At 34.0% G+C, this 12,723-nt stretch overlaps 1 protein-coding gene across 1 annotated transcript; it reads left to right on the top strand.

Moving 5' to 3' along the window:
* The first annotated feature begins 10,340 nt into the window (after positions 1-10,340).
* On the top strand, positions 10,341-10,960 carry LOC109114486 (cysteine proteinase inhibitor 1-like). The gene has a single exon (XM_019197176.2). It carries the CDS (start codon positions 10,391-10,393, stop codon positions 10,757-10,759), a length of 369 nt encoding a protein of 122 aa, XP_019052721.1. The 5' UTR covers positions 10,341-10,390; the 3' UTR covers positions 10,760-10,960.
* The last annotated feature ends 1,763 nt before the right edge of the window (positions 10,961-12,723 follow it).

Raw genomic sequence — 12,723 nt, 5'->3', positions numbered from 1 at the left:
ATTGTCCCATTTTAGGTTTGCTTTGCTCTAAGCGTCATTAACAGTGAATGCTTTTTTTTTTTTTGTAAATGATTATTTTAATGTTTTTTGGATTAAATATTGCTCTTGTAATTGACAAACCAGGTTTTTTATGATAGAAGATAAGTTGTAAGGTGGTTCTAATGATTTGGGAATTGGTACTTTTAATTGGTTTTAATAATTTTGAGCTACAATTTGTTTGAAGCCTTTTCATTGCTATGCAAATTAAAAAATAAAAATAAAAGAAAACAACCATTAATTTTCCTGTTATTATAATGTAATTGGAAATGGTTATACCTAGTAACATACCTAATTATAATTTAATCTTAGTCCCTCTTCAGCAAACCTAAAGAAATCAAAAGAACCAATAGGTGTCAATGTGAGTCGCTTTTGGATTTGGATCTACTGTGATGTGATTGATGTTAGTTTTGTCTTTGGTTCTTTCAATGTGAATCTCTTGGTGACGGTGGTAGAAAAGGCGAATACTAGCTAGTAAGGCAATTTGTCTTATTAGCTAGTCTATTTATTGGTCTCACCATGTTTGTAAGGTGAAGTTTTGCAGGAGATAAACAAAATGAACATGTGCGAACACATGATTTTTTTCCTCTTTTATATGTATTTAACAATGATTTAAATGTAATAGAGTATAATGAAGCTTCATTTGAACTTTTATGATTGGCATGGTTTTATATATCAGCCATATTAGAGAATTGATTCCAAGAAATTGGTTGATGCCAAACATGATTTTGTTTCTAAGAAACAAGAATCAGATGAATCCATTCTTTTCTGAAAGAATTCTGAGAATGAGAATCTTCAGAATTGATGCCAAACAGGGCCTTCGTTTACAAAAAGAAGAAAATGATTTGTATTTTTTTTTTTTTTGCTACATAATTTTAGGGGGTGAGCAAATGAATAGGTTCTACTTAGAACTGAATGAAACCGACCTTGAATAAACCTACCCAAATTGTTATAGGGTAGGGTATGGTTTCGAATTCTTGGAACCGACCCCCACCTAGGCTGGTCCCAGGGTCTAGGTCCTACCCAAACTGATCTAATGAACCGACCTTGGTGGAACTTGCCTTGGAACCAAACTTGTCTTGAAATAAACCCCAAAATACTTTTGGGGATGTGGAGATTTGAACCTCAAGCACTCATGGTTACAAAGGCCATGGGCTCACTTGACCATTGAATTACTTAAGTTATTTGATCATTTGTTTCCTTTTTAATATTTAAATATGTACAATAAGTAACACAAAAGGCAATATTTACAAAATTTAAATTTAAATTACAAGTTTTGAATCATATAATTATAATATACATATTAAGTTACTCAATTTAATCAATAAAGATAATATAAGTTTTAAATTATAATATATTTATTGAAAATCAAGTTTTTAAAAATATGATTTTTTAAGGGGAGAGGGGAGTAAAGAAAGAATAAGTTCCACGTATAGACCCTAGAACTGATCCCAAAACCATGCAAGCCATAATCGACCTTCACAAGGTAGGTTCCAATTCCAAAAACCTAGAACCAACCCCTACAAGGTAGGTTCTAGGTTCTACCATGGAATCAAACCAAACCTACCCATACTCACACCTACATCTATACTACTTTAAAAAGCACAAATGGTCTTAAGAATATTTCTGGAATTTTTTAATGACAAAATTTACCCTTCTATATTTAAATTTATTGATAAAAAATGAGGGCAAATAAGGTAATCGGTTCTTAATATTAAATGAGTTTAAAAGAGGTAATTTAAAGATATTCAATGCATTCAATTCCCTCTCATTAAATCCAACATTTAAGTTATTAACTTGCATTCATGTTCATTGAATCATATATTTAAGTCATTTTTGTTTCTTCTCATCATTAAGTTCTATTAATTAATCCATACTTAATAAATTAATACTTCCAATAACATAAAAGCTTATACTTTTAAAATATACCTAGCAAAAGTAGTGTTTTCATCTAGGTGGTGGTAAGAAATTAAATCATTTTGGGTCAAATGGGTTAATCCATGTTGCCAGGATTAATTAATAAAATTAAAAAATAGATAAAATGAAAAAATAGAAATTAAAAAAATGGGAATATTTTTAACATACATATTAAACAATTATAAGTATGATAAATAAGAAATATTTTTATTAATGATGGAAATGGAATGTAAAATTTAAAACCAATTGGAAATAAAAATCTTTTCATATTTTCTCTCATTAAATCCTATATTTAAGATATATTTTTCTCATTATTAAATTCTTATAATTAAATCCACAATATTAATTTTAATAGTATAAAAATAAATATTTTGAAAACAAAATTACTTTCTTCCCTCCCAGTGGTGGGTAAGCAATTCGACCATTTGCGGTCAAATGGATTAATAAATAATGTCATAAGTAAATAATAAAATATTAAAATAAATAACTATGAAATGTAAAAAGTATTTTTATTAATGAAGAAAAGGGAATACCAAATTCAAAATCTACCTAGAAATCAAATGATGTCATAATCAAATAATAAAATTTTTAATAATAGAAAATACAAAGAATCACAAAAATTAAAAAAAAAAGATAGAGAAAATTTTGGGCACATATCTAATGTTATATCTTATAAAAAATAAAATATTGGGTGCATCTCTAATATTGTGCATTCATTATATTAAACAAAAATAAGTTTTATACATAAGAAATAATTTTATCAATGATGGAAATGTAATACAAAAATAAGTTTCTCTCCCACTCCCTCTATCTCTCGATCTCCCTCCATTCTCTCTCACTCTCATAGTCATCTCTCGATCTCTTGCTCCCTCTGTCTCTCCCAAACTCTCAGCTTCGGTCTATAGACAAATCAAAACATCTCTCTCTCTCTCTATTGTTCTCCCTCAATCTTTCTCATTCTTCTCCCTCAATCTCTATTGTTCTCCAATTGGTGTATATTTCATAGCCAAGAGCTTCTTGTGAATTTTTATCAAATTGGTGTAATAATTTTTGAACCATACCAAGTTGGTCTCATATTCTTTTATACAATCTGATTAATACCATATAAGTGTGTAAGAAAAAAAAATGAGAAAGGGAGCGGGAGAGAAACTAAGGGAGAACAATAGAAACTAAGGGAGAATGAGCAATTGACTGAGAAAGAGAATGAGAGAGATTGAGCGATTGACTGTAAGTGAGAGAGTATGAGGGAGATTGAGAGAGAGAGAGAGACTAAAAACCTTTTCTTTTTAATTTTCCAATCACCCAACATTAAAGAAAAATTTCAGTATAAGTTTTTTATTGTGTCCAACATGGATAAAGAGTCCCATGTTGGCAACAGCCAAACCTCCGATAACATGGCGAGGGTTTTTATAATTTGAAATGCAGAGCCGATTGTCAAAGTTTTGTTGGTTTATAAACAAACTTGTAACCTAGTTTTAAATGTACAGCCGACTCCAACTATAATTTTTCCTAAATTAAAACTAATCCAAAAGCAAAGCTATTTTTTAATCTAGATGGTGGGTCAATGATCCAACTTTTCAAAGAAACCCATGATGTCATAATCGAATAATTAATATTTAAGTTTATTTTTAATCATATTGTTACTTTTGTTAATTTTCAATTTCTATCTTAACTATGATATATCTAAAATTCAAATAATTAATATAAAGAAAATTTTCTCATGTACAATGCATGTACTTACTTACTAGTATTTTTTTAAAACACGATTAGTTTAACCAAGATTGATTTCTTATGATTGATTTATTATAATCTACTACATTTCTTTGGTAGTTCAATGTACATTTGCTTCATATATGCTATATTTTTTAATAATAGAAATTCAGAGTTTATTGGTCTAAGAACTACACTTGCAAGTCTAAAAAAATCAATAATTAGGACATGCTTCTGGCATTGAGAAGATCAAAATAACGTGACACATGGTGAATTCTGTTAAATTTATGTAAACAAGTTAAAATTTAAATGGTAATTATCCTAGTGTCATATATAGGCTGATTTAACCAAAGGCCAATCATGTCAGAATGTTTGAATGTCCATGTTTACAAGAATTCTTGAAGCATACAAGTGAATTTACAGATCTTGTGCCATTGATTGCTGGTCATAAAGGTTTACATGCTAATTATTTGTGCCTTGAATGGAATAAAATTGATCATTTTAATACTATATTTTTATGGTTAAAATGACCATTGTCTTATTTATTTGGGCAACAGAAGAACATGAATAAAATGTATTTACCGAGGTAAGTGTTTCCTAAGAAATACTTATCCAAATAACTTCCCAAAAAGCATGTCAACAATAGTTGCTCACTCTCAAAAAAGTGAGAATAATTAACTTCAATTTTAGAAAAGTGCCAAATTTAGACACATGACTACTATAAAAAAGCTTCCACTCTAAAGTATGCGGGGGCCCATATGAATCTTTTTAATTCAAATAAAAGTTATTACAAAGGATTTCATATTATAAGTTAAATCTAATTAAATATAATTAATAGATAAATAGTGCATCTTAAATAAAATAATATTATTACAAAAAAGCACAGAAGAAAGTAAAAATCAAATTGATAAATAGGCGTAGTTGCGCCGTACTTTAGTACGGGGTCATTCAACTAGTGTATTAATGAAATTTCAGTACATTTTTTATATTGCTTGGTGAAAACTATTTTGAAAGTGAACTTAGGCTCCGATTTTATATGAATCATGCAGATTCATTCAGAAAGAATGTAAATACAAATAGGGTAAATTGTATATTAGTATCTTATGTGCTATATTTCAAAATGTGCAGGTAGTTTCACTTTAATGCCCGAGTTTCAAAATGTTCTATATTTGAATTCTCTAAAAACGATTAGAGTAAAGGGCAGTTTGATAATTTTATTATCCAATGTAATGTCTGTTAGTGTGGGGACTAAACTGCTAGTTTTTGAGAGTTCAGGTATTTCAATAGCACATTTTGAAATTTGGGTATTAAAGTGATACTAACCCCAAAGTAGGGTATTATTATGCAATTTATCATACAAATATGTTTTTCAAAAGCTGATGGCAGGGGTTCAGTTTTGTTTAACGTAAAAGAAAAACTAATGATTAATTGCATTGACTGGCATATATAAAAAAAGAACCTAAATTTCCTTTCCACTCTCTCTACTCCCAGAGCATTGCAACTACACATCTTACAATTACAATACAAGATGATGATGTGTGGCTGAAATTAAAAGCTGATAAGAGCGTGCGTAAAGAGTTTTGATGAGGGATAATTTGATCCGTTCAATAATATAATGACATGTGGAGTGATGTAATGATATTATGATACTTTAACAATCTTGAACACCTCAGCGATCCTAGTCATCTCTGGTCATCCTGTTAGATCAAGGCCTATCAAGGTGCCACATAGCCTCCTTCTAGAAGCAAACCATTTGTATCTGATCTCCTCGAGATCACGACATACGCCAATGGATCTTATCTTCACCCAATCAATTCGGACGGACCTACATAAGCCTTATTAGCTTATTCGGAGTCCATCTTCGGGTGCAAAGCTAATTCCAGATTAGATGAACTGGTGATTTTGGACATGCATCATGAGGCCTACGACAGCTTGCCTATATAAAAGCTTCGCCTCAAGCCTCACAAGATATGTGTAATTTGGCTCTGGCATTCTCTTACTCTCGTGCTATCAATTCTCTTTTAATCTCTATTGCTAACTTGAACATTAGAAGTGCCAACACCAGATAAAACGTCCCATAACACTTTAATTCTCTTATAGCAAGGAGCATTTATATCGTGCATCATCAAATTTATTGACAGCAAATCCAGAGAGTTGAAGCTGAGGTGTTTCTGTTTTGTACTTGTGGACCCAATTCTTGGTCACCATGGAACTTGATGAGGTTCGCAGTTGACATGTTGTGGGCCATCACTTGAGAAATAATACAGTTGGACACATTAGCGGCTAGCGGTAACCATTAAATGAAAACGATGGTCACAACATGCAAACCTCATTATCCTGCTTCATCAGTTCGACACACTTTGGATAAGCTATTTAAAAGGAGGCCAACGCCGACGCAGACATATAGAAAATGACCAGTTAACATCAGATTTGGTCTTTTCAGATTTTTTTACCAATTATATAGCTAAAAAGCTGTTCCTGTTGTGACCAATTTAGAAAGCCCACTATGCTTAGTGCCTGTTTACGAGGACTTTCCCACAAGCTTATATCTTTGCATGGTAAACCCTAAATGAAAAGCCTTTTGCTAGAAGATATAATATTGGGTGAAGAAGAAAAAACTAAAAAGTCTACATATATTTTCCTTCAATCAAAAGAAATTGACTTTTTGATAAAACTAATTTTAATAGCTTTTTCGAAACGTCTTAAGCACAGCCCCTCAAGTAAAGCAGAAGCCCTCCCAAATGGGCCATAATTTGCATAACCTACAGAGGAAGGCACTACACGTCTTTCCTACAAGGCTACAACATCTCTGGCAGGGGTTCAAACGGTGGACAGCACCAGAGGCCCTGAATTCACCCCGCCACTAAACCTCACCAACCCAATAATTAAGTTTAGCTTACGCCGCATAGCACCTTGTCCCTAGCTATGAGGCCAAAGCTGCATTGGAATACAACAATGCCTCTTTTATTATTATTTTTGATTGATTGATAGGGTGCATAAGTATTTATTTATGTGTCACAAGCTATACTTTCTTCACAAGTTATGATAACTACTTAAACCCTTCTCCACTTGTGGATGCATGTGTAGGGCAGTAGGGCCCTGCCCTATACGTTTTTTGAACATTTGATAGAGCTCTGAATGTTCCTCTAGCTGAATCTCATATTACAGAGGCTCGAAGTTGTAAATTCCCTGTTGGACAACCATCTAGTTATCCCTTGGCGGTTGTTTTCCATTGTTACTAATTGTAGGGACCTTTTGAACATGGTTTTTAAAAATGAACCGGTGACCGAATCGCTTAGGAGTCTGGTTATTGGTTTGAACGGTTTGGCTGTTCGACTCAAAATGGTCAGTCTGTTTTAATAAAAAAATAAAAAAATAGAAAACAGTTAAAATCTTTTGAATGATTAATCAGTCGGTTCAACGATTTTAGGGGAAAAAGCGGATTTGGGGGAAAACGGAACAGGTCAAGAGACCGATTCCTGGTTTTTCTGGTCCAGTCCACTTTTGAAAACCATGTTTTTGAAGGATTAGGCAATAAAACTGTTCATCTAATTGCAAAATTTGCTTGTAATATCTTCAGGACCTTAACTTCCTCATTCCCAAAAGATTTTCTCATATTTGTACTCATGCATGATGTTAATGAATGAAATGCCTACCCGTGCCTACGGGCTTTTTAAAAAATATATATAAAAATGTGAAAAAAAAAAACAGTTAGGTTTTAGAATTTATAAAGGCAAAAGAGGGATAAATGTAGCATGTAGAGGGTGAACATGTAAGACAAATTGATGAGGAGAATTAGTTGTTGAAGCCCCAAGAGCAAACCCAATTCCCTTAGCTTTGGGTTTTAGTCCGTATCAAGAACAAGAAACTAGGCCAAATCTTTGGCCTAATTTTCAATCCAAATCCCTTCTTACAAGAAACCAGTAAGTGGTCATCATAACTTCACAGCCAACTGATAAATAGGTTTATAGGCCCCATAGATATTTGTTGAGATAGGAATTGAAAAGTGAAATACCGAAAAGATTCTAAATTTACAAGTCTGTAATATAATTCAGCGTTTCATCAATTGGATACCCACTTTATTGTTGAAGAATGAAAGCAAATAGCTTTGGAATTGTGGAGTTATGCCGCTGAAATAATCACATGACTTATTAGAGAGTTACAGTTTGTCATCCAATCATCCAGTTTCTACTTTCTTGCATTATTTCCAATGGTCTACGGTGTCTGAGTTTCTATGAAACGTAATCTACTGAAGCGTGGGTCCCAAACCTCGTTGACAAATTAGGTGGCAGACCGTTCAAAGAATGGTTTATCATGTATGTCCCCAAAACCATAGCTTTTTCACCGCTTAACTTGCCACGATTTCCGCTTGGGTTCTTCTGGTCCTCATGCTGACGGCAAATGTCAACCTGTTGGGAGACCGGATCTGCACCTCACATATCACACAAGTATTTTTTTATACTTGTGTTATTATTTATGGGAGATGTTTTAATACATGGTCTTAGGTGTTTTATGTGAGAAGCAGATCCCAATTCTTAGGTCGGTGATAAATGGGTTTACTAGCGATTAGTCCGAAATTTAAAGTTGCATTCATTAAAAGGCCATAGGCCATGGCAAAGCCCCAAAAGTAATTCTAGTATCTTATACTTTAATTCTAGTTTCACTTTGGTTTTTGAATTTTAAAACTTGTTAATGCGGTACTTAAACTTTTAAAGCATGTCAACGAGTATGAAAACTTGTCAATCCACTACCTAAATTTTCAAAACATATCAACTCGGTACTTACTATTTAATAAGCTGTTAAATGGCATGTGAAAAGACATAAATGCCTTTTGGGTGTTATCTAATTATCTCTGCCTTTTTCATTTAAATGTTCATCATTTAGAGGAAGAAAATGATGAATAGTATTTTATTTTGAAAGATAGTTTTAACATCTTCAAAAGTTTTAAATTGTACAGAATGTCAAGTGATATATTTGAGAACCAAAGTAAAACTAGGCTCAAAATATAGGATACTAATATGCAATTTTCCATAAGGCTGAGTTTGGAAGGAGAACAAATACAAATATGTAAAGTGCAAAGCTATGAATTTTGTATTATATTGTATGTATTTGTAATGTATATATTTCTATTTGTACTCCTTCCAAACTTAGCCTAAGGCTTAGTTTGAAAGGTGTATAAATACAAATTTGTAGAGTGAAAAGCCTTATATTTTATATTATTTTGTTTATATTTGTACTATACACAACTCAGTTTGAAAAGAGTATAAATATAAATATATAGAGTACAAAACTTTATATTTTGTATTATTTTTTATGTATTTATATTGTACATATTTGCATTTGTATTATTTCCAAATTGAACTTGGATCAATTTAGAATGAATACAAATATAAATATGTAGAGTGCAAAACCCTGTATTTTGTACTATTTTCTATGTATTTATAATTGTACTTTTTTTAATGGAGCCTAAGGCTGTGTTTGGTTTCTGTGCAATTTTATTCGCACTAATATAAATGCATGAGAGTGGTTATAAAGAAAATGCATATTCTAGTTTAATTTTGTTTTGGGTTACTTTATTTTGCATCATGTCTTAATTTAGTTCATTTGAACTGCAATCAAACAAAATAAGTTAAAATTTGAAACAAAGATGGGTCAGAATTTACACTTGAGTCATTTGTTATGGCTGCGTTCGGAAAAGATGCAAATGGAGTGTAAATCCCGGTTCAGGGTAAATTTACACTTTGATTCACTTTTGCTTGTGTTTGACAACATTACATTTTTACATTGATAAATGACTGACCAATACACATTTACATTGATAATAAGATATAAAAGTACATCAATAAAAAGAGAAGTAAATTTGCATTCAAGTGGGCTTTTGACAAAAAAAAATATATATATATATATATATACTTTATTAGAATTGGTATTTAGATCTATTACAATTAAAAATCTGTTTGATAAAAAGATAAATTTATTAATACAAAACTAATCCAACTTTATAATTTATATAAACTATTTTACATTATATATAATTGCATTCACACATATTTGTATCGTTTCCAAACGCAGCCTATAATTTTGCACCAAACAGGGATAAAGGATAACAATTGGCAGTTGGCATGTGCGAGAAAAATGAGGATATCGTGGAAAGGAAAATATAAGGGACAAATGGAGATGACACTCACTCCTCTGGATAAGGGCGATTCATTTGTCGGTAACGTAGTAATTAATAAAGACATGTTCACTCAAACCCGCGAGTCTTCAAGATTTTTATCATGTAGGCCCAGCCCAACTATAAGGGTGATGATTTTGATCCATTACTCAATTGGTCCAAAAATTCCATTCCCCTACTTTTGGCCTATGAACGACAGAACGAGGAACACGTTGGGGTCCACGCCGTTCACTCGGCGAGACCGCTCCCGCTTGTCTAATTACTCAAAATTCAAAAGTGTGGTATGGTAAATTTGCGTAACTGCTGGCGACTGGCGAGGGCATTTACGATAGGCTGTGTTTGGTTTGAAAGGAAAAAAAAAGGGTAGGAAACAGAATAGGGGTAATTTAGATATTTCATGCTAGGCTCCTTCTTTTACGGTTGGCTCGATCTAAATCCGTGTGGCGTGGCGTAGCGTAGCGTGTGCTTTCTTCCTATAAATGCGGTCTCTGACCTCCCTCGGTTTTCAGTTTTCTGTATAGGCAGAGATAGAGAGAGAGACGAGTAGCAAAGATGAAAACCGACTCGCTTCTTCTTCCTCTTCTTCTCATGGTTGCCTTCCTTTTCTTCTTCAATGGAACGTCTGGCAACGCTGTTGGTAGGAGGTCGCTTATCCCGGGGGGTTGGCAACCTATAAAAGATGTGCGGGACGCACATGTGAAAGAGATCGCCCAGTTCGCCGTCACCGAGCACAACAAGGAGGCGAAGACTAATCTCAAGTTCCAGAAGGTGATCCGGGGGGAGTCCCAAGTTGTGGCCGGCACCAATTATCGCCTTATACTGGCGGCAAAGGATGGGCGTGCTAGCAGCAAGTACGAAGCCGTCGTGTGGGAGAAGCCTTGGGAGAGTTTTAGGAACCTCACATCTTTCAAACGTGTCTGAGATCCTACCATGTTCTTGGTGAGTAGGGTAGACTTAATAAGCGGCTAAGTGTCTATGTTGTGTTGTTGTACAATATCCGCATTGCAGAAATTGGACGATTTCTCAGATCTAGTTTGGGTTTTATGATATTTTGTTATTAGATATTTATATTGTCTTAATATGTTTTTTTGCTACTTGGTAATGCCAAACGGGTCTTCTGTAGCTTTGTAATAGCGCCAAATCGCCGATCTGTTGTTCGACCTAAAGCCCCTGTGATAACTCAGTAGCACCCCTTAATCTAAATTTTGAATGGGAAAGATATACGTTAATTGTTTTTGGAAAGGAGAAGGGGAAGGAAGATTTAAGGAGAAAACGATGGCATCATAGTGGAATCCAAATTTTGCGTAAATGATTATGCAAACGGCCCAATCCGCAGCGAGAAATGGGCCTCAGCCATCGAAGCATTACGAGGGAGGGGCTATGGCATCGTAGACCAGATTGTTTACCAATGAATTAGCAAGATAAGGTTAGCTGAACTCATAATTGTTCAGCATGCTGTAGAACCAATGATAAGGCCCACATCGGTCATTGAATACAATGGGCCTACAACCATTTACTGTGGGTATGACTGACTGGTATAGAAATGATCATTGGTTTCGCTGCCCGCTGCCTGCCCTGTGAAAAAAGGTAGAGAAAGGAAGGCGAAGGGAGGTCCTTCCCAGTTTCCAATGTGCAGAGACTTAAATCGTTTCCTTTGCATCCGTCTTGATGATGACTTGTTGAGCGCCCCAACTCCAGGCATTTTTTTTTTCTTTAGGTAATTTGAGTTCAATTTTCCCCAGAAGTCAGAATTTCTAATTTAAGGGCAAAGATTCTAATTTGTGCACTTGTTCGAATAAACACAAAGAAGTGTCCTTTCCCGCACCTAGCCCGATTCATGCGTGTGAAAAGCACCCCAATCCCCTCACATACATGTGAATCTCAATAGTGTCTGCAAATCTATAGATATACTCTAATTCAATTTCTTTCCCAAAAAGAAAATAAGGGAGGGAGAAGAGATTATTGAAATTTTGAATTTTTTTCCAACTATTGTATTTAGGGGGAGGGATTGTGCCTAAATACATTTATAGGCATTCAATTAAACCGTTAGCTTGTAGTGTCCTTCAATTGTGATGTCTAAATAGCCTAGTTCTTTTGTCATGCGATGGACTTCTATACAGATCCTCATGTCTATCACTAATATCAAACTCTTACCTTTCGGTCCTGCCACAATTTTAAGAGTTTCTCCAGTGGAATTCTTTGCAATACATCCATATGCACAATCTTTATTATCTTTTCTCGAGGCACCAAAATTGATTTTGATTCCTCTTGGGTCTAGGGGTTTCATTTCACCCTATTAAAGGGAAAACGACCAGACATATCAACTGAAAAGAGTTGTTTGTTTGAAAGATCAGTGTGAATCATGAGAGAATAGAATGGGGTCTCTCGAAGTCAGAAAGGACGGTAGAGCTGAAAGAGAGAATGGAGAGAGATAGGGAGAGGGGTCGCATGGAGTCGTAAATGACGACGGCATCGGAAATGACAACGGAGTCAGGAGAGAGAGAGGGGAAGACAGAGCTATTGCTTTGATCGAGTTTTACATTAAAAAAGTTGATGTATTACACCGATTATCAAAATAAAAAAATTTCTAATATGAAATTTTACACCAATATTCGATGTACTTTTACACTCCATCCTGAATGGCCACAAAATTGAATTGGAGTGTAAAAATACACCCACCGAACCAGCTTTTACACCGCATCCAAATGCAGCCTAATGCTGTTGCTCCCTTTCATTTTTAAGAGCATCGTAGGTGGGATTTAACTGAAACAATCCCATCAGGGAGAATTATTGCCTTAATTTTCTGTTCTATTTCATGCCCGAACAGACTTGCAACTTTTTTATCATCCATTTGTTTGAATTGGGTATTGATAATTTTCTCAACT

The sequence above is a fragment of the Nelumbo nucifera genome, chromosome 1 (assembly GCF_055504915.1).
Source record: "Nelumbo nucifera cultivar China Antique chromosome 1, China Antique-T2T, whole genome shotgun sequence".
Lineage (NCBI taxonomy): Eukaryota > Viridiplantae > Streptophyta > Magnoliopsida > Proteales > Nelumbonaceae > Nelumbo > Nelumbo nucifera.
Note: the sequence above shows the minus strand (reverse complement) of the source record. Positions and strands in the feature narration are given on the sequence as shown.